At 39.1% G+C, this 23,302-nt stretch overlaps 1 protein-coding gene across 2 annotated transcripts; it reads right to left on the bottom strand.

Moving 5' to 3' along the window:
• ESF1 (ESF1 nucleolar pre-rRNA processing protein homolog) lies at positions 1–20,574 on the bottom strand. Of its 2 annotated transcripts, none has more exons than XM_048935484.1 (14): positions 20,477–20,574; positions 19,258–19,915; positions 18,227–18,570; positions 17,324–17,437; positions 16,205–16,305; positions 15,049–15,201; positions 12,251–12,365; positions 11,209–11,347; positions 9,393–9,554; positions 6,309–6,430; positions 5,000–5,090; positions 2,644–2,711; positions 1,786–1,932; positions 1–1,229 (listed from the first exon to the last, which is right to left on the bottom strand). In XM_048935484.1, exons 2-14 carry the CDS (start codon positions 19,895–19,897, stop codon positions 936–938), a joined length of 2,490 nt encoding a protein of 829 aa, XP_048791441.1. In that variant the 5' UTR covers positions 19,898–19,915; positions 20,477–20,574; the 3' UTR covers positions 1–935. The 2 variants fall into 2 exon arrangements, with proteins under 2 accessions (XP_048791441.1, XP_048791442.1); XM_048935485.1 differs by having other exon boundaries at positions 20,447–20,542.
• Positions 20,575–23,302: the final 2,728 nt, after the last annotated feature.

Here is a 23,302-nt window from a genome sequence, read left to right as displayed (position 1 = left end):
TAAAATGCTAACAAATACAAAGCATTAAAATTTAATACAGAATTTGCTGAATATTTAGTATTTTGTTTGCTCTCTTGCTCCAATAGCTGAATCAAACTATTTTGTGTCACTATATAAAACACTTGCATTTTTAGAGATGTGTTCTTTCTTTATATATAATCAACTCACTTGAAACATCAGCCTGAGGATGTTCAGCTGGGTGGGAAGAGCAACAACACTTAATACTCTAGGTCTGCAAGTATTCTTTGGTATTCTATTGTATAAATCTGCTCTCCTACTTAAGCACAAAAGAAAAAAAACAACACAGTTAAGTAATTGCCAAAATTCCTTAGGGCAAATTTTCAATCATTTATTTCTGATACATAAAAATGACATTCTTCCAAATGGTGTTTTTTTCCCCCATTAATTAATTTTAACTAGATCCAGGAAATTCTGAAGACAAATTAGTCATGTAGCATGTATATAATCATATAAAATATATAAAAGAGGTCATTAAAATACACAAAAGGGATGTATATAGAACTTCTTCAATTTGTATTTATATTAAAACCTTTTTTTAATCAGTGACTGTATCTATAGACTTCTTCAGACACTAAGACCGATTAGTCTCAGCTCTCAACTTTCTGCAGAAGTGTTTTTCTTACTTTTAAATACAGCTGTAATTGTGGCTAATTTCTGTAGATATCCTCACTACTTCTGTTACCTTTAAGACACTGCATGCTATGGAAACATGTTGTTTGGTGATGTGTTTTTCCTACAGTAGAAAACAATTTGGGGGGCAGAAGGAAAGGGCTTTTGTTGTTCTCCTCACTTTAAAACTTGCCACTAGAATTCAATGACCTTTCTGAGAATTTTAGGGGGATAGGAATCAAAGCAGATATAGCAACTTTAACAGAAGTTAGGAAAGAAAAGTCAGAGTCAGAAACAAAGATCAGTTATTTGATTTTCTGTCTTTTCCTTGCCTGAAACTGTTCAGTTTTGTTTTTGACAGATTTTACTAACATTGACAAGGCAGGATCTATGGATTTCTTAGTCTCTTTCTTTGCCACCTTGTTCTCCCATTCCTTGCTTGTCTCGTGAAGATCTTGCTGTTTCTGCTCTCTCCGGCGAGCTTTCTCTTCCAAGATCCTTTCTACTGCTTTTGTCTTCTTGAAATTTGGATCAGAAGGATCCACATTAAATAAGGGGGATGTAAACATGGCTTGGAACCTCGTATCAGCAACGTTTACCTGAAGGCAGAAAAATAATACTTATTTTGGGTAACCTTTACCCATGATAGCAAAGCTTTTAAATACAATAAAACATGAGCTGCATAAGGAGTAACAGCTCATGAGATTGTTCACCACCCCTGCAGCTGCTCAAATCGTAGGTATTCATCAAGCGCGGAGTAGAGAATCAAAAGATAATATTAGTAGAATAGATGAGTGATTGCACATCCAAGTGCTGCACGTGTCTCTATCAGCAAACAAAGGACAGGTTTCTTGTTAAGAACTGGCCAGAATGAAAGATGCAGTGGCTTATCATCAGAACAAAGGTAGCAATGAGTTTTATGAGGCTGTATCTGTCGTATCTTACGAGGCCTTGCGTACTGCTTTATCTTACACAAATCCATGTGAAAAGAGCCTGTAACTCCCTAAAAGGGAAGACACAAGTTCTTCTACTTCAACTTAGAGCAAGAAGGAAGGATATGGGACTGTAAAGTTTCTTTTCCCCAATTAGTTGATACTAACAGTTCAGTATCTAAGCTTATCTACTCAAATCTCAAAATCAAAAGCACATCATCACCTGGAAGTCATCTTCTAGTAATTCCTTCTTTTTCATTAAGAGTTTCTTTTTCTTCTTGCTCAAGTTCTGCTGTTCCACAATCTGTTTATAATTAAAATGCTTTCTGCCATCATCCTCATCATCCATCATAAGTAGAGCCATTTCAGCCTGTCGCAAAATAAGAGTTGAAGTACACAATAGAAGTTTTCTATGAAAAATATAACAACCATGTTGATCAAGTCTGTATAGCTGTACATAAACGAGTTGAAATAGTGTTATCAGTGCAGTATTATTGCAAATACAGTGACGTTAATGTTTTTGAGGTGCAATATTAAATATAACAGTTAATTTTTATCTTTTATTGAATAACTGCAGATACATGTTTATGTTTTTTAGCATACTGATAAGCTGATTTGAGAATTGTACACTATAACATAGAAATAATGCATTGATACTATTTTATATTTGTTTTCAAATCACAAAATGATAACTAACATAGGCAAACTTAGTAAATGGATTTATTTTTTCATTTTGGGAAAGAATGAAAGAATGTTAAAAGTCTACAGGACAAACATGCTTTAAAGCTAGAGCGACTAACCAGCCAGCCTGGTTTCCATGCCCTTACACTTGAGTATAATTTGACCCTGTTGAGCTGTGTTCAATTATAATCTTCCAGAAAGAGACCCTGGTGTAATCTTAATATGTCAAGTCAGTGACCAAGTACCATTCTCCTTGGTGGTTTTATTCCAAAAGCTGTTGCCATTAAAGTCATATGGTGTCAGAAGACCGGGTAGTTCCATTCACAAACACATACATTACATAGTTGCAGAATTCAGGCAGTGCAACATGTGTAAATCTATGCACTTTAAACCACTTTACCTTCTGTTTTTCAACTTCAGCTTCATCTTCTGAGTTACTTTCAACCAACTCTGCCTTCTTCTTTAAACCTATGGGCAAAAATAGGGCATTCACACGCTTATTCAAGTTTATGCATGACAGCATAAATGATCTATCAACAGGACCTCAAATTTCAGTCTCATTCTCTTACTTCAGTGTAAGATTTGGAAAACTGAGTATAGAAGTCTACCGGGTATTTCCACCATTCAAGAAGACAGCAATACTGAGAAGAAATGATCAAACAAGAACAATTAAAACAGAAGGCCAAATCTGCCTGCTGAGCAAGATAAAATATATTAGTTAAGTAAAAAAGCCCCACGCAAGTTAGTTTTGAAATTTATGTGTAAGCTTAAAGCTATACTGTGCTATTAGCCATGCAGGTGCTAGGAATACAATGCAAAAAAGACTCTTCACAGAACCACGGGGATGAAAATAGGATTGACTGTTCAGACTGAATGTTCTTGTGATAAAGTACTATGATAAAGCCCAAGAACTGAATTGTTGATTTATTAGTTCTAGAAAGTGTGCAAGAAAATCAGATTCAGATACTATATTGTTATGTGGCAGGAAAAAATAAACATAACACTTTGGTAGCTTTGAAATCATTCTTATCTTTGCAGAACTGCCAACATGATAGAAATGTAAACAAGGGGATGCCAAGTGATAGCAGTTATCCTACAATCAGCCTTTCTACCTGTACCTCAAGGAAGTCCCCTCCAATTATCTTCCTTCGTCTTTCATTACAAGTATAATCATGAAAGAGTTTATCCTCAAGTATTGAAAAACACGTGTTCTTGCAGATGGGGATGAATCAGGAGCCAGTTTTGAAGTAAGGTGTTTCCCATAGGGACAAATTAATTCATTTCTTTCTATGACCTTACCCAGCTAAAGGTTGTAATTACTCTCAGCACTAAAAGCTTTGCATCATAGTTTGGTTTCAGAATTCACAAAGGCATCATTCATCTTTTTAACATACTCCTGACGTAACCCCTGTCCTCAAACGCATTCTGGAAGTCCATCCCTCCCTCCTTTTGCAAACACATCACATAGAATATCCTGAACTGGAAGATATCCTGTTAATAAGCAATTACACTGTGCAGCTATATACCTCACAGCAGTTTAAGCTAAAAGAAAGAAAAATTGCCTTAGGTGAGCCTTTACTGAGACTCCACAGAAAAGAACAAGCTAGGATTGAAAGTGGACAAGTCAAATTAGAGATCTGTAATGCTTTTAGAAACAATATGTATTAACATAAAACAAAAGTGACAAGTACTTGTCCCCCCCCCGACAATATCTAACCAAAATAAATGAAACACAACATCTAGGCTCATATGCAGCACTTTACATCTTTGTCCATGGTACTGTGTGCACAGCCATTATGTGTACTATTATATTAGCAAGCACTGTCATGAATTTTGGATGTGCTAATTTGCATATGCCTATATCCTGCATGGATACTCTTTGGACATAGCAGGCACATAGAAGCTGTTTGACTTTGCACCTCCTCCTGAGCTGAAGCATTGCTCCCTGTGAGAATCATTGCTTGCTTTGCTAACAGGTTTCAGGAACAAAGACAAACCTGACAAACACACACTCAAGCAGACTTCACAGAACTTTAAGTTCTGCTTTCATAGCACTTAACAGAATACAAGAACGGAGAGCCGGTGTCCAACACCTCCTTACAGTCCTGCTCCCCTTAAAATGCCTCGGCTTATCAAAAGTGAACTTACATTTACATGTTACAGTCACTAAGTCCCTCAATGACACACAGAACTTCTTACATAAGGCAGAAATGTGCTGCCTCGGAGACTGGATTCAACATTGACACAGCAAATATTAGTATGAGAGTACCTACATGTTCTTGCTAATGAAAAACAAGAAGGTGCTGGAGGAAGTGGCATCTTTCTTTCCTTTTGTTTTTGAGTTATTTACTTTCTCCTAACATAAACTTCTAACTCTGAAGACACAAGACTGTGGTGGCTGGTGTCAGATTAAAGGATGCTTATTCTTGACTTGTGGCATATGAAAATCTGTTGTTAACATTCTTAATACGGCGTTGTAGGAATCACTCCTAGGTTTTGGCTTCAAAAAGCATGAAAAGCCAGGAATCTGCACATCTTGATTATCCCGCCCTTCAAATTCTAACCCCCAAAATCATACTCAGAATAAATTCGTCATCAAACTGACAGCTAACTAAAACACCACAAAAACAAAAAAAAGATATCCCAAAAATCTGAATTGGAAAAGTTCAATCTGAACATGCCACCTCTGCCTTTCTTTGGTTCATTATGTAAAGAAAAAGGCACATTTATTCCAGAAGTTACTTGTCTTAACTCACCTGTTTTTCCAAGTTCCTCAGCAAAATATGGATCACTGAGATCAACATCAGAGGGAATCTCATCTTCACTCATTTCTCTCTCAGCAGTAGCCTGTAACAAAACACAAGCATTATTTCAACCATCATATCAACTTCTAAAAATTCACTGCAATTAAACGTTCCTTCTGCCAGAAACTAGAAAAACCAAAATACTGCATGCTGAATCATCACCTAACTAGAACTGACTGAAAATTGCTAGTAGACAAATTCACAATTTAAAGCCCACACCACAGAATGAAAGCTTTCCTTTTACCTGAAGAAGAACAGTTTACACAGACCAAGGAACTCCATCAGCTGCAGCCACGGACTGCACTGTAGTAGGCCAACCATACCACCAAATACTTGCACAGGATGTAGTTCTAGCTGCATAATCACTACCTGATTGCTCTTACTTGCTACAAAGACAACAATTACAACCTAGCTACATCTAGTAGTTGAACAAACATTTCATTTACCTGCCTATTCCTGCACATCTCTGCCACTGCAGTTACCACACAATTACCTCCCATGTGTGAAAAGAAAGCAACAGCAATTTTCACATTGCTAAAAGGCTGTTCCTATACAGACATATTTACCAAATTTGCTTTTGCAATTTCAAAGTTGAATAGTTACAGAATCACAGAATCACAAGGTTGGAAATGACCTGCAAGATCATCCAGTCCAACCACCCTCCCATTCCTATCAGTGCCACAAGCTACTAAACCATCTTTTGTAGCTCCTCATCCAGGCGCCTCTTGAACACTGCCAGGGATGGCGACTCCACCACCTCCCTGGGCAGCCATTCCAGTGCCTGACCACCCTCTGAGAGAAAAAGATTCTCCTAATATCCAACCTAAAGTTGGATAAAGTTCTTCAAGGCTATCCATTCTTTGCTGTTTCAGCAACAAGCACCCGTTTTATTTTAGGCTGAAAAGGTCTAAAATTACAACCACTGTGTATTCTAACTACTTTCCCCCACAAACATACTGTGACAAAAAGACATCAATGTGTTGAAAAAAGACATGAATGCATTGAAAAGTGACATGTTAGAAATCAGACAGATTAATGACATTGTATCAGTGTTACGCTGAACATCCCACAGCTCTGCAGACTTCATGAGGCACTCTAACCTTTCCAAATGAGCGACCACTCCACATTCAAACCTTAAAACAGTACTGTACATTATGTAACTTTTTTTTTTCCTTTTTTTTTTTATACAAAACAAGAGCTGCGACTTAAGAAGAACAAACAAACAGCAGCTCCCCCAGCATCTGACCACAGCAGACATTACCTTCCTCTTTTTTTTAAGATTTCTTTTTTCTTTCTTCTTCTCCAGGTATTTTTGCCATGGAGTGAGGTTATCCTTTCCTTCCAACCTATTTTTGACCATTTCTTCAGCAGTTTCTTTCAGGCCTAGAACAAAAAATAGCAAGTTAAAAAAATGAGATCAATTCAAACATTTTCTTTTTTCCTTAATTTTTCTTTAAAAAGTCCATGAAAACAATACAAGTATTGGTTGGAGCAACATCTTTATAAGATCATTTTTATAAATAAGACCATGTTTTATCTTTTCCATAGGATTATAACCCTAGTAGCTCCTAAATATTTTGTGTCACCATTCAGTGTACAACCAAGTTCCTGAACACATGTTATGAACTGGACTATGAGGCCAAATTACCAAACATAATTGGATCCTGCTCTGGAAACAGAATGGAGCTTCCTATAACGTGCATCATTCAAAGGTGCATAGAAATGTCACCTCAAAAAAAGAATCTCTTCACTGTTCCTATTTTATAGCTGTAATATTTATACCCAGAATAAACAATGACTTTCAATCAGGAAGAAACCCAGGTGCAAACAGAACCATAATTTAGTGTTTTTCAATAGTACAGATCTTGATCTCCAGTATCAATAAAAATGGAGCCACGTGCTCCCCAGAAACTAACCACTATTACTTTGGATTATTTTTCAGTAACTTTGGGGAAAAAATGACTGCTCACTTCCTGAGAATCAGCGTGTATTTAAGTGGCCAAAAAACTTTTGATTGCAGAAGTGGAAAGGAATTGTTTACTGTAGGTAGAATTATTAACTGGTCATAGAAAATGTTAATTTATCCCTTATCTACATTATTTATATTTTTGAATAAATGAATCACTATTCTCACTTAATCTTTACAAACAGTGGTCATGAAAAGAGGGTAGAAAGATAATATATGTTAGCACACAACTAGATCACACTTGAAGTAAATGATAAGAAGTGATAATACTACAGCAAATGTAACTATATTGCTTTGCACACTGCAGGAATGGAGAGGGAGGATGGGTGGGACAGAATTTATGTTTCTCTAAACAATTATTTTGGAAACTTCCAAAAATTTAATAATTATGAGAGTTGCAAGCTGTAAAGAGCTAGAAAGATGCTTCTCAAATCTCAGGAAATCTAACTGAGCAAGTTCATCTTACATGTAGCACCTTACCCTGCTCTCTTGAAAGCAAATGTCAAAGTTTCTTTAATCCTAGCTGAACATTTTCAGGTCCAATTAAAAAAAAATGTATGAAAACCTGCCTGAATATCATTAAGAATGGCAATTGTGGCCTTCCTCTTCTTCACCTTCTAAAGGGAGCTTTAGGAGCTGGATATGGATGCATAGCGATTGCTTCTCAAATGAGATATGATTAAGAAAGCAGATGGGTGGCTAAATATAACACTGATTTTGTACCTAAAAGAAATAGACCAAAGAAAGTTGGAACTGCACCTAACTTGTTTTTGCTGGCACTATGCTTTATTTAAAGCTATTACGATTCAAGAATAACGGAATGACTTGCACAGTGTGTCTTCTATAACCATGAGTAAATATATTGGTGCCCAAACTCAAATTTTGAAATGAATTCAAGTCTGCATATCTATTGAAAATGCTCTTCAGTTCAACTGTTGTAGCTCTCTCTCTATTAAATGTATTGGCAGCAAAGTGATTTTGCAGTCAGTCAATCAGAACCCGGCAAAGTTTGATAATAAAAATATTCCAACAGACAGAACTTCCCTAGAACTAATTTAAGGAGTCTTAAGAGATGAACACAGAAACTATTTTTGAATTCCCAGACTACTCCAAGAGGAACGTAATTCATTTGGAATTTAAATAAGCACATTTGATCAAGGAGAAACAAGATAATAACTAATGTACTTCTGTCCCCTAGGAAAGCATAACCTCAGCTGTGTGTATTGCCAGAACTATAAAGTACTGCTCAGCACGCAGTGACTACATTCCACCCTCAAAAATCCTCTCCTTCTGGACCTTCTGGACCTTCTCTACAAATGTTGCTTGAAATCAATGAAGACTAGATTTTGCCAGGAGGTTGAATATAAACAGGAGTTTTGAAGTAGACTGACAGATGCAAGAGCCAGGAGAGGCAAGGCAGCCAAGCACCAGTACCACAGACTAAACTGAGGTTTCCAAAATCTGAATGCTCTTGTCCAATATTAAATAATGCCTGACACATGTAAACACAACATATTCCTAGCATAAATGTTTCCATTGTGGTTTCCAGCTTCTGCATGACATGCTGCAACTGAATATCTTTGCAAAATCTTATAATAGAAAACTCTGCTGCCTCCAATGCTCAGTGATACTAAGAATTAAAAGGTATTAACAGAGCAACTCCAGCAATGGAAATACTGACACGCTGTGGGCATTTGAAGTAAGACAAGTTGATGGGCTTTGCTAGTTTGCACTTGTCCTATAACACACATTAATTGCCTTCTCTAAAGTGTGCTGGCAGAATGCTCATCAGAAGTTATTCAAATTATACAACTAAAGGTCATAACTATTTTAATGCAATGCATGTTTTCAAATCAAAGTCTTATGAAGAACTAGGTAGGACAAATTCATTCAGTTTGATTGATTTCACCAAATTTGCACATACACAGAATAAGAATTTTAAAAAGGAGAATTTGTATAAAGCCAAAGTTGCCCAAGTTAATTCAAAATTAATAGTACAACTGAGATTCACATTCCCAAATGGAAATTGCACACCAGTGGAGAAGAGGCTGCCTTCTACCACAGCTCTGGTCTCACTGGTTACAATAGCAGATCAGGCTGTGTCCTTGTATCAGCCTGCAGTCTTCCACCACCTCCCAAAGCAATGCAACACCTGCTGCCCCCAAAATGGACAAGTCACACCTTCCCAGTCTTTCTCTACAATGAAATCCTTTGAACAGTCACCAAATGCTCCTATTTGTCTGACTGTCTAACCAAGAGAATAGCCTCTCTTCCTATCTAGAGCACTTCTGCTATTACAGCAAATCAAATTAACTTGCAAATGAATCTAACAGGTTCCAGGGCTCATACGTACTGTCAGAAGAAAACATTAAAGCCTACCTGGAACCCATTTAATCTCCATTTCTATATCCTTTTCTTCCTGTTTTTTCTCTTTTTCTTGGATGCTTTGCAAAATTTCTCTATACTTGGCAATTTGCTCTTCATCATCTTTTTGGCTCTTCCTGGGTTTGTCATCTTCCATTTCATGAGCTACACCTTCCCCTAAAAAGATGAAGAAAGGTATGAAAGACAGCCTCAAAGTGGTCAGTTGAATTTCACAGTTAGGAAATGCACCTAAGGCAATAAATAAAGTAATCCCAGGCATTTTCCTGTATCATTCCCAGAAAAAGTAACCAAGTTTAGAATTCCTGTACTTAGATGAAAAAAAAAAGAAAAAAAAATATGAGAAAAGATGTTGATCTGTCCTATCATCACCACCAAAACAAAACAATTACAATATGACCTGCAGTAAACTTTTAAAAAGCAATGGACAGCTGCCCAGGGAGGTGGTGGAGTCACTGTCCTTGGAGGTGTTCTAGAACCTCTGTGTCAGTGGGCATGGAGGGGGTGAGCTGGTGGTTGGACTGGATGATCTTAGTGTTCTTCTCCAACCTGAATGATTCTATAATACTGGATAATGAAGGCAATGCAAATTTGTACGTTTTACTGTCTTGCTAATTTTGCTGGGAGGAATTTAAGCAGTGACATGTATTGCCATACTCAAAATACTCATCACCTCAAAAAACTTTAAGAGTCTTTTCACTCCATGAGCAAATGAAGAACATTTGACAGCAGCTGCAAGAAAAGGAAAGTGAGCCACCTTCTGGTGGACGTTAAGACAGTAATGATTTTTGCCAACAGATTTTTCAGACTTTCTGAACAGTAAAAAAAATAGCCACAAGAAAATGTTCTGATGTTTTTCACTCAGAATGAACTGGATAGCCACCACAATCTCTAGAAAAAATCAGTCAAATGTATAATAAAAAGCATCTTTTCTGTAGCAGAATCATCAGATCAGCAATAAAGAAAGTGAGCTGCAATTTAGATGAACTGTGATCTTGCTACTTGAAATCACTCCAATTATAATCATTATACTTGGCTTAATTAAAATTTAATTATACCAGGTAAACAGACCTTGCATGACAAATGGAAAACACAACAGCAGGAATCTCTTTCAAAGCAAGGGTAAAGAAAATAAAATTCAGTCACCCTGTCTCCCTAATGCACTTCCAACATCAGATAATACACTTTCTCAGCTCCACAGCAGAATTGTTTACTTTGTCTTCAAAAAGAATTTGGCCATTTTGAGGTTATACCAGTGACATTATTTATTTCAAGAATCAGAAATAGGCCTACATAATTCATTTCAACTGTGGCTACAGAGATGTTTTAGAAAGTTCAACATATGTTTTCTTGCTACATACGCAAAACACTGCAGAAGTTTGTTTCTGAAATCTGTATTTAACTCAAAAAAAAAAAAAAAAGAGAGAGAAAAAGGGAAAAAGTAAATCTGAGAAACTCCACAGCTCCCATGTTGTCAGGCCTAGCTGAAATTTTTCTTTCATTATCTGTCAGCATTGTGTCATCACTCCATGTATTTCCTAATTGAAAAGAGTGAACCACAGCTACCATCAAGCTCACCACTGATGTCCATCCATCTCAAAGTCACACACCCAAAGGAGTAAGTATGTGCCACATCCAGAGACATTTAGCTCTGGGAAGAACCTGACCACAGCTTTTCAATAATGAGTATAATATTGTCACTGCAAAAGGAAACATTCAAGTATTTTCTAATTTTATGGAATTTATACATTTGACTCACATTTAAAGTGCTGTAGCTAACGACTTTGTGCTCAACATTTATTAATGAAGGTACCTTGCTGCTCTTCTTCCTCTTCTTCACTAGATGAAGCCAAATAAGCTTGAAAATCCATGTCCAGAAGTTCCTCTTTATTAAAAGTTCTGCTAAGTGACGTTACTCGTTCGTGATCTGTTTCATCCCATGTGATATCTACCTTAAAAATAGGATAGCTGCTTGTAGAAGCCAATCTGTTAAAATTAAACATTCTAAAGCACTTTTAAAAGAAAATTGCTTCCTAAGTGGTATAGATAATATAAACATGTTGCTAGTACTCTCCACAACGATTTCCTAAAATAATCATTTATTAAAATCAATTGAATTACAATTTTGATTTCTTCTTCAAAAAAGCATTTCAAGGAGTTTTAACTCCATGAAAGAATGAAGAAGTTTCCTATTGCATTTAAGGGTTCCGTAACATCCTGTCACACAACACTAAATCTCCGTAAGCCAAATTTCCTTTGTGGCAGCAGATACTGGAATTGAAGCAGTGGTCGCCAACTTTCCTCCTCCAGCTCTAGAGGATCCTGGAATCACACATGGATTGCAACAGGGACAAGAAAAGTGTTTGCACAACTGCAGCCTCAGCTAGAAAATGAAACTAATCTGACAAACCATCCCACCGAAACAACTTGGTTCTCATCTAATCAATTCTCCAATATAGTTCATTTCATGGCCAGATGAATGTTTTGGCTCTCACATAAGTCTGAGTAAGAGTGGATCACTATAAGGAAGCAATTGTGTAAGCCTGACACTACCACTAAAACCATTCTTGTTGAACTGCACACAAACAACTATTTTCAGCAAATTACATGATTTAGTTGTAGATAACAAAGTAAGTCCACGTATAACTTGAAACAGACATAAAATGAAGTAAAAAATGCAGTCTTCTTCAGTTTTTAACAAAGAAGCTTATTTATGGGGTCACAACTTGGGACTCTATAACGTGCTTGCATCTTGTAGTGTGTTTGATGTCTCTATTTTGAAGTGGTGAACAAAAACAGGAAGGTTTTCCTTCTAAACAAATTAGAAAAACATTATGAAAACATTGTAAAGATACCTTTGATGTTCCCATTGCAGCAGATGTGAAGTACTTTGGCTTATATCCAGATACATTCACTTCTGAGGCTGTGTCCTTTGGCTTATCATCAAATGTAACATTATCTGGAATAAATCTTCAAGGTAGATAATATGTTATTATTCAAATATGCTGGGAAGGTTCATAGTATGAACAGTCTTTTTCACAAATACAGAACATGAACACAAAATAATCAGGGGCCAGGAGATGTGGTTAGATGTATGCAGTGTGGTTAAACACAGAACGTGTCTACCACATTCAGGGACATCACCCCCTGCAGTCACCAGGAAATGATGAGGCTGACATGCTGGCTCAAGTATGGTGGACTGAGCACTCTCCTTCTGAGAACATTGCCCACTGGCTAACACATGCTGGACAGAAGACAATGTGGCCAGCAGTCAAAGCACTGAGGCTGCACAGAACAATGTCAGACATCATCCAGGCATGTCATGATTGCAACACTTGCTCAAGGATGAGACCAAAACCCTTGCCAGAGATGACTGCCCCCCTTGCCAGAGGACATAACCCTCATCAAAGGTGGCAAGTTGATTATATAGGCCCTCTCCTGTGTTCTGAGGGGGCCAGGTATGCACTAACTTGCGTCCAAATGGCAAATGGACTGATGCAGGTCTACCTGGTACCAAAAGTCTACACCACCAAGGCCTTAACCAAGTTAGTGGTGGCGTATGGGCAGAAGAAAACGCCACTGAATGGTGCTTTCATCTGCTGTATAATCCAATGGGAGCAGGCCTCAAACTGAACGTTATAACGGGATCCTTAAGGCTGCTCTGAAAGTAGACTGTGGGTCCCTGCAGGGGTGGATGAAGAGACTGCATGAAACTCTGTAGGAGCTGAACAAAAGACCTAGGGATGGCAGACCCAGGGCCCTTAAGATGCTTCAGATAACTGGGGCTTCCCATCTTAGGATCCAAACTGTGGCCTCTGACAATCATGCAAGACCCCAAACTGTTAATGAAAATAATCTACTGCTCCCTGCCCCTGACAATGTAGAACTCGGTACCCACAGAACAGAATTGCCCTGGAAGGTGCAAGTAGGACTGAAGGGGTCTGGCCCACTTGCACCCTGGTAGAGATTATTGGAGGTGGGAAGCTCAGTAGTCTCTCCAGTAATCAGCACATGGCCTACTGACATTGTGGTCAACACTCTGGTCTTCATTGCTAAGGAAACTCTCATCATGTCCCTATGGCAGATCAGAACCCCCCCCTTTGGTGCCTGATATAGTAGCGCAGTCACAGATATCTGGCCAAAGGGTGTGGAATAGACAGCTGAGATATGCCCCAGAGCAAGCTGAAGTGTTGACTCAAGAGAGGAACATGGCCTGTATCTTGCCTCGGAGGGCAGACCTTCCTCTGTGGGTACCTCTGAAATACCTGTACTACTCTGTGAGTCTTTTAAGAGTTCCTAGGATCACCAGAAGGAGTGAAATGTCATCAAAGTGTTCCAGTGTCGCTGTGACATGGAGCATGACACTTGGCCATGGCCTATGTGGGACTGATGGAACATGAGATGGACCTGTACCAAACAACTGCGTGCCTCCAGTAACACTATCAAGAACTGACCCATGAGAGAACATGAACTCCAACCACAAGTTGGAGTTCATGTATCAATCATCTTACTTTGTGTCAACCTGCATCTCAATAGGCAACTGTATGAGCATCGTGGTGCGTTGGATCTCTGTATCAGGGAAGGCTCATCCTCCAGCTGGCTCAATCAGTGGTTCAGGCCATGAAGAGGTGGAATGTATGGAAACTACTGAGTCAAGGGCTGAATCACTGATTGAGCACCTGGAGAAAAGACAGTCAGCCCCAGGAGCACAGATGAAGGTAATTTATCTGTAATACCAGAAGGGTGAAGTGAGGCTCTACCCCTCTCTAGACCTCATTTAAGGGCTGACTGCCACCAAGGAAGGCTCTCTTACTGAAAATCCTTCTTTTCTGGAGTTTTTCTGCAAGCCTAGATCTTTGGAGACAGGTAAGAATTATTATTATTTTTTTTTTTTTAAACAATCTTCTCATTGTGCTGGTCCTGGTGCCATTACATAAGAATGAAAAATTACAAGCTCTTTTGGCCTGAAACTTATCCTTCATGGTTTCCAAGAGTGTCCACAGCACAGCTCCCAGGAGACAAAGCTAGCTTCTTCAAACACTAATATGATTTAGTTATTTCTCTCCTGCCTAGACTAGCAGGCTCTTTCATAACAACAGGAAATACTAGCAACAAAGCACAACTGTAATTTGAAATTTTTAATTTTCCAACACAACTTATGAAATATTAGAGCCTTTAGCTCATAGGGAGTAACATGATGTACTGCAGCTTCAGAAAAAAGCAGCTATATTTGTGCTCTGTGCTATAAATCCAGAAAAACAGACAAAAAGTGAAAAAGAAAAGCTACTTCTAAACATGAGAGTTGCAAGTTGATGTTTTTTTGATGTGTATCTTAAAACACTGCTTAATTTTAGCAGAAAGGCTGAATATTCAACTGGAATTACTCTAATTTCTCTATGTAGATACGCTCAAAATTTTCATTTCTATATAAAGATACTTAAGGGACAAGTAGACAGAAGTGGAAAAAAAAAAAACAAAAACCAGCAACAATAAATGAAACTACCACTACCTCCTGCACCTTAATTTAAAAATAATAATAATCTCAACTTTGGTTAGAGAATAAATATAGTCCAATCCATATTATTCTAAATTGATTTTTTTATTTGTGCCCTTTCCCCCTTTGGATATATAAGAAAGCCACCATCAGATTTACCTGAGGTCAATAAATGAGCAGCTACTTTCAAATTCCAGTCCATCGCATTCCTCATAAATTTTGTTGGCTGTTTCAGGAGAGTCACATTCTACAACTGCATAGAAGTACTTCAGTCGCTTAAACTGATATTCCCTCAGCTTTTCCTTATAAAGCCTGCAAAAGCAGAAAACAACAGAATTAGTGAGCTGGCTTAAACAAGCTTTCATCTGCAAAATATTGTAATTCAACTCCTTAAATATATGCATCACTGAAACGCTCTCCCTGTCTTTATAAGATTAAATGTTAAACAACATGACATTCTACCAATACCTATTCAGTTTTACTCAAAGAATTCACACAGCTCTGTTAAAGGAGGCTGTGTTTCACTCAGTGCATTTTCTACCCAAAGAGCTAACATTCTAAGACTGACATTATTAAATTTTCCAACTTTCCAAATTACTGATGTTGTTCTAATTGCCTCAACATGTTATATAGTTGCAACTCTATCAGACTCTGCCTCCTACCAGCACTGTGAGGTTAGAGTCCCCGCACAGGGCATACAGCAGAGCACCTCTGCATGCCTCCATGCAGGCCACAGAAAGCAGCAATCAGTATTTCCCATCAAAGTGTTTGAGCCTATTTAGCTGAACTGAAACCTGCACCCTTGACTCCTGGCAAAGCTGGTGAGAAGCATTTTCATATACAGGTATGGTTACTCCATGACTGGAGAAGCCTGGATCTGAAGTCCAGGCCTGATGAGCTCAGCCTGCCTGGGCTGCAGCTGGTAGCATTCAAGAGATCTCAACCTGGGAATTTTTGGGCTAGGTTAAAGTCCACGTTGGTTGTGCTGATAAAAATTTTAATAGCAAGCAACAAAGGGGTTTTTCTTGTGCGAGTGGCAATTGGTAGAGAAAAATCATATATTGAACTCTTGACACATTCAATTTATTATTGCAACGAGAAAGTTTTCAAGTCTCCTATTGGTAACATTTTTTTTTTTTGCAAGTTTTATCATAATGCATTTATTATATGCATTCCTGTTGAACTAGGATCAGGCCTGATATATCCCTTGAAAAAGCTACAAAATGAAAATGTCTACAGGAGACTCCAGTAAATGAAGTTCTGTAACAAGCAGCTAATCAGGGAATTAAGATTCATTTGAAGATTAAGTTAATACTCGTCTTTCTCCGTGGTGTTCTCTGGAAGATCAAACAGTTCCTTAGGCCCTTGTTGTTCTTCCTCTTTCAATCTTTCTTTTCCAAACTCTGAAGGATAAATCTAGAAATAAAACAATACAAACATAAATTTTAACTGTGGAGCAAATTGTATACCAATTAAGAATAAGATCTCACCAAGCCTTTTACAATTCACTGATTTTTAGAGAGGGAAAAAAAGATATGGGTTCAATTCTACAAGTTTTAATATCTTCTTAACCTTAAAGAAAAGACAAGGAAGTGAACAGACTGTTAAACAAGAGACTATTTTGAGACAGATGAAAACTAATAGGAGCAGTAACTTCATCTTACTGTGGCCCTCTTCAGAAAGGGCTACTAGACTGACTCAGGAAGTTTCTGCTGCAGGCAAGCACTAAAACTGGAAAAACATTACTTTGATCAGAAGGTAACCAGTTTATAAATAATTCAAAATTGTTTAAAAACAAACAGTAACGGGCAATGACAAAGGGAATTGAGTGCATTTAGAAATCTCCAGTTTTAAGGCTGAGTTATCTACTAGATAGACTACTGAAAAGCAATCTAGCTAAGGAAATGGAGTCTCCCTCCACTAGGTTTTGAAAACTTCACTGTTAATCTCAGAGAAACAGCACTTGGAGCCAACATTGTATACACAATATGTTAACAGCTTCAGAATCCAAGCCCATCACTAGAAAGCAGTTACGCTTTACATTTTAGGCTACAAAAACAGGGAAGAATTTAGAGGGGAAGACAGATGAGGAGCAGCTAAGTCCCTTGGTTTGCACAGAGCAGAGGAGCCGAGGAGAGGCCTGATGGCAGCTGCAGCTCCCCCAGGGAGCGGAGGGCAGCTCTGAGCTCTGCTGTCTGTACAGCAACAGGGCTGAGGGAACGGCATGGAGCTGCGTCAGGGGAGGGCAGGTGGGGGTGAGGGAAAGGCTGCGCCCCAGAGGGCGGTGGGCACGGCCCCGATGCAACACGTGTCAATTCTCATTTATTGTGTCTTGGTTCTTCCACCTAATTAACTTCCTTTGCTTTTATTTTGTTGGCTTTCCCCCAGCTTTAGAGTAAAAAGCCACTTCCTTCTTTTAGAAATTGAGTCTTACCTTAATAGAAAATATAGTTCCTCCTTTGGGTATGAAAGAATTAAATAAAGCCAGCAAGTCCTTAGCTTTAAGTCTGTCCCAGTCCATATTACAAACTGCCAATCTACTTGTAATCTGAATGGGGGGGAAAAAAAAGAAAAGTTTAATTCCTGACCACTATGGAGAATATACAATTCTCTAACAACTGTTCTATGTAAACACTGAAGTCAGCAACAAGCTCTACTTAAAAAATACAAACAGAATTTTCCTCGAGACTTGATATCAATTAATTACTAAAGGCTTGAAGCACCAACCAACACAGCATATAGAAGGATCCAAGTGGTAAAGCAACAACAGATATGCTAGACTGCATTAATCACAGAATTAAGACTAGATTTATAACACCAGTGCTTCAGATTTTGTTAACACGTGGTTAGTCACAACAGCAATAACCAACACAGTATTATAACAGCACTGTGGTACTGTGATTTTTGTATGAACTAAACATAACCAGTTTTAAAGTCCTGCTTCCTTGTTAAATAACTTATTTAAGCTTGAATTAGAGAAATCATATTTAAAAAGTGAAAAACAAATCAGTAGCCAACAACAGCAGAACTATTTAAACTCCAGAATTCCTTTAAAAGCACAGTTCCATTTGTTTTTTCCCCCACTTACAGATAGAGCTTATCTATCTACAGATGACCCTCTGCTTAGAGATAGAGGGAGACATCAGAGAACATTTAAGGTCTCACGTTCATGGCCAACTTCACCAATCACTTGCATTTTGTAATCAAAAATGTCTAAAAACTGTTCTGACAAAAACCTTCACAAGTTGTTACATAGTCAAAAGTGTACAACAAACTTATGACTGTACATCTTTGAGTTATTCACACAGTAACCTGTCACATGCAGAAGCAATTTTACCTCATCTCCACGAGGGGCATCTTTATCTAGTTCACCCCATGAATGCTCAATCTCTGGCTCCTTTGGAAATAGATCATCTAAGTCATCATCATCGTCCGAGCTTGTTTCAATGTTCCCTATACCTCTAGCCAGATCAGGCTCTATATCACTTTCTCCATCTTCTGAATCACCACCTTCATCTGTTTCCTCACTGTCTTCTGACTCCTCGTCCTCATCTGTTTCCCCATTGTCTTCCAACTCTTCTTCTGATAGCATACACTCAGAACTTTCCCTTGCAGAAATTTCTTCCTCTAATTGGCTTTCATCAATGTCACTTTCAGCACTGCTGTCTCTGCAGGCAGTCACTAAAACACAAATATTAGGTATCTGACTTTATGTTGTAAACTCATATGATCTTTTACAGAGAGGAAAAAACATCTTAAGCTTTTTTTCATGCTGATTAAAAGAATCTCTGGAAGGTAGAACAATGCAGGAACAAATTACATCAGGGAAATTCAAACATCAGTATTAAGTGTTCTGCTTCTCATTTATTGCTTTTTGGTCCCCTACTTGTGTTACTGGTTTAAAACTGACAGAATGATATCATTTTATTCTATGTTCCCCAGAGGGTGGTGAGGCACTGGAACAGGCTGCCCAAGGAGGCTGTGGATGCCCCATCCCTGCAGGCATTCAAGGCCAGGCTGGATGTGGCTCTGGGCAGCCTGGTCTGCTGGTTGGTGACCCTGCACATAGCAGGGGGTTGGAACTGGATGAGCACTGCGCTCCTTTTCAACCCAGGCCATTCTACGATTTTATGATATTTTATGTTTCTTACTACCCTAGCAAACAATTTTGGCTCCATCAAAGGGAAGGACATGACTGTGTCCAACGTTACTGAAGAACACGTACTGATTCTGTGAGCAGCTCACTCCCATTAGTAATAACCCAAGTCTGCTCTTCTGGTTGATTTAGTGAAAAAAGCATTTTTCATTTATAAAATAGAAACAATACCAAAATAAGTACAGCCAAATTCTGTTATTGTAAAAACTAACCTGATTCCTGTGTTTTTCCTTGTACGGAACAGTCCCTCTTTGCAGCTTTAACTGTATTAGCACCTCTTGGCTTTGAAGTCTTCTGCTTACTTTGAACTGAAACCAACCTTCCTTTTGATTCACCTCCTTCCTCATTTTCTGTATCACATAAAAGGTCCTTGTTTCCCTGGGAGTCATCCATTTCTGTTCTGGTTTTCTTGGAGACCTCTTTCAATTTGAATCTAGATACAACTTTCTGTCCTTCGTTCTGAGGGTCATCTTTACATGCTTGGTCCACCCCTTGTTTTTTCATTTTACTCTCTTTCTGAGGAATTGGTTTTACAGAATCTCCTTCCTTAGGCTTAGCTTTTTTCTTCTTTTTTTTCTTTTCTGCACGTACTTCGCTCTCATCTTCTGAAAGTTCAGAATCAGATTCCGACAAGGCATAGAACTTCCTGAGGTTCTCTACAGAGGTATAGTTAACAGGTCGACCTCTTTTATCCACTGTGCACTTCAGCTTGAACCTCTTGTCATGAAACATTGCTCGAAAGCGTTTGTCAATCTTGACTTTACGGTCTTTTTCTGGCATCTCCCAAAACCTGGGATCCCGGGCAACGCGGCTGAACCGCCCATCGCTCAGTATTTCCTTCTGGGATGCCATTTTTGATGTCACTGAATTCTGGAATGAAAAAAAAAATACACAAACAGAAACCCCATATTAACAAAAAAAAGAAGCAAGATTTCTAACATCTACGTTATTTTCTGCAAATGCACATGCAGGAATCACTAAGGTTGGAGAAGATCACTAAGAGAAACAAGCCCACCGTGCCCACTGCCCGCAGTGCCACATCCCCACGGCTCTGGGACATGTCCAGGTGTTCCCACCACTTCCGTTCCAGCGGAGGGACCGTCACCTCCTGCTCCCCCTGGCCGCCCTCCCGCTGACACAAGCCGGGGTGCCGTCGGCCTTCTTGGCCACCTAGGCACACTGCTCGCTCACGTTCAGCCGGCTGTCAGCTAACGGCGCCTTAAACGAGCCCTTATCGACCCAAAAGGTTCCATTCCAAGCCAGACTTCAGGCTGGCTCTCCCCGCGTTTCATACCCTAAAACACCATTTAGGAGCTAATACAACAAAGCTCTTCCCCACAGACCGATCCGAGGGAAACACGGCCCCGCTCCCCCCTCGACCCTTGCCGCCAAGGAGCGCACCCCGCTCTAAGCTGTGCCGGCCGGCCCCACCTGAGACACGCCGCTCCAACCACGGGCCCACCACGCGCCGGCCAGCAGCACTACGGCGGCTGCGGCGGGACACACCAATCGCGCGGCGCGGCGGCGGAACTGCGGCAGCGGTGCTGTCGTGCGCATGCGCAGGGCGTAAGATAAGTTGCGGCCGCGAGTGTGGCGGCTGTCGTTGGAGTGGTGGCGCGAACTTTGGCACTGAGGGACGAGGTTAGTGGGCGGAGTGAGCTTGGTGAGCTTGGTGAGCTTTTCCAACCTGAATGATTCTATGATCGAGCCTCCACGTGGTCACCAGTTTTACCTCAGGTATTTAAGTAGACAGCCATTACTAACCATCACGTTAGTGTGCATAGGGAGCCCTTCTGCTGTCGGTCAGGTGGATGAAGTGGTTTTTCAGTTTATGCTGTGTGATTGACCTTCCTGGAGCTTTCAGAGAGGTGGGATTTAATTTTTGAGAATGAAAAAGTAACTCCATTACTTGCACTGAGAGCTATTTGTGTATCCTGTTGTTTAAATAAAAATGGCCACATGAATAGCTTGCGTTATGCACAGTTATTATTTTTTTTGCAGTGTTATTGCAGTGCTATCCCGTCACCTCTTGATACAAACAGGAGTATCCTGTTTTGGGATAATGAAGCTAGAAATCATAATACTCCAGCATTTACTTGAATTTTTTAAAAATAACCCCTTGGAAGTACATTATTTTCTCTGGGAATTAAATATTCTGTAGTGTGGAATAGTTTTACCACCAGGATAAAATTAAGTAACCTGTTACAATGCCCCCAAAAGAGCAAGAAACTGGGGGTCTTGGTGAATTTCTGTCTGGGATGCTCATTTTCTACTTTAGCACCACTGTCTTTAACTAATGGAAACTGTTTTCACCAGCATAAATTTCTTGCTGCTCAATTAAAGGATTTCTTTTTTAGCGTGGGTAGAAGTAGTGTGATTAATGCTTAATGAAATACCCATTTAAAGGGCTTTTGTTTCAACTCAGTAAGTGAGGTACATTAGTTGTGGCCTTTTCTGCCTTGTTAGCTTGATTATGTAAAATGGCTATTCTTTCTAAACCAGCAGTTGCTGGCAGTTCTGTATATAAAAAAAGAAGCTGAATTGGTTGATGTTCTCAGTAGGATCTGGGCAAGGAAAGCAGCCTGTCAGCCTTGGCATTTGAGTTGCTTTATTGCTGTTCTTCTTAGATTTAAAAATAAATACATAAATAAAAATGAAAAAATGGGAAACAGACATAAGAATGGCACTGCTCTGCTGTGAGCATAGAAGTGCAAAAACCACTACTGGAAATCAAGGCCTGTGCATCTGTTAAGGAGTTCCTGAGGCACTCAGGTTGCCTTCCTCTGAGGAAGTAGAAGTATCCAAATTGTTGTAAACTGTACCTTTTTGGAAGAAAATTATTTGAGGTTATTGTTTTAGGAGTTTCCTGTTGCGAATGCTTTTACCCGAGATTGCTTTTAATTTCATTAAAAACAAACAAATAAAAACAACACAGCAGGAATTTCTTAGCTGCGTAGTATTAATAAAAAAGAGTATGTTTTTTCTTCTGTGCTGTAGATTCACCAAATTCAGATGGAGTATTTATTGGTGCAGTGTTTGGGGGAGGCAGTCTGTACGAGTTTCCCTGCCCTTTGCAGCTACCTAGGGCTAGGGAAAGGGGATTTTCTCTTCATAGATCACCACTGTCCACTTCATATTGGATTTGGGACATCTGTCAGGTGCTGGCTTTTAGCACCCTGGCTGTGGTAATTAACAATCAAAAAGTAGTCTGAAAGATCAGAGCTGTATAGTAAACACTATTTACAGGAACATTAGCAAAGCATAATAAGTAATTCCTTTCTTTTGCATGGAGTGTGCTTTGCTAAGTAAGTTTCTGAACTAGTCTGATCTGCCTCTGTTCTTGGCTGTGCTGAGATCAATGAAACCAAGTGAAGTGTATCTTTGGCTAGTGGCCCAGATGAGTTTGCCCAGTCTTCATCAAGAAGTGTCAGAGAATGTTAGATTTGCTTGAAAGAACTTGAGACACTCCTGCTGCTGCTTCTAAAACCAAGAAAAGAATAATGGCATTTCAATTAAAATTTGATTAGGTTTAAGCCACTAAACAGAGTTCTTCAGAAATGTTGAGGCAGTGTATTTTTCTGAGTAATAGTGTGTTCAATTAGAAGTGGCGGGTTCTGAAAGTTAATAGAATGCTGTGGTTTTAACTTGATATGCTCCAAAATTAAGCTTTTGAATTCTTTCAGGATAGCGATGAAGTTCAGGTAAACCATCCAGGATCGTCTCAGGTTATGGAAGACTCACAAGGCAAGTATACACTGCAGAAACCTAACCATGTTCTGTGTCAGCAACACAGGGGTGGAATAGTTAATGCTTGCTTCATAACTCCAATTAAAGCTGATGGTAGTAGTGAAAGCATTACTTTTTTTTTCCTGAAATCTAATGAGTCAGGAGAGTAGCTCCACAAACAGTTTTGTATTGGGAAGCAGAAGTCAGAGATTTCTTCTTTGCGGTCTGCTGTGAATCTGTTTTACTCCTGAAGTAGGAGTTGAGGAGAAAGTAAGCTGAAGAGTTAACCTGAAACAACTCTAAAAACTTACTTGCTCTGACCTCTATGGGGGGGGTGGGGGGAAGAAAGAATTAAATACTGTTTTAGTACAGGTATTTTTAACCTTAATTACAATGACAGAATTTGAACTATGTTAATGTGCCAGAATGAGATATTTTTACTGTCCCAAATCTTTCACCAAGAGTCATTATGAGGAGTATGCCATGCCTAATTTGACTGTTTTGGGAATTTATGAGTTCTTAATGCTGATA

This window comes from Lagopus muta, chromosome 2 (assembly GCF_023343835.1).
Source record: "Lagopus muta isolate bLagMut1 chromosome 2, bLagMut1 primary, whole genome shotgun sequence".
Classification (NCBI taxonomy): Eukaryota; Metazoa; Chordata; class Aves; order Galliformes; family Phasianidae; genus Lagopus; species Lagopus muta.
The sequence above is the reverse complement of the archived record's forward strand: the minus strand, read 5'-3'. Positions and strand labels throughout refer to the sequence as shown.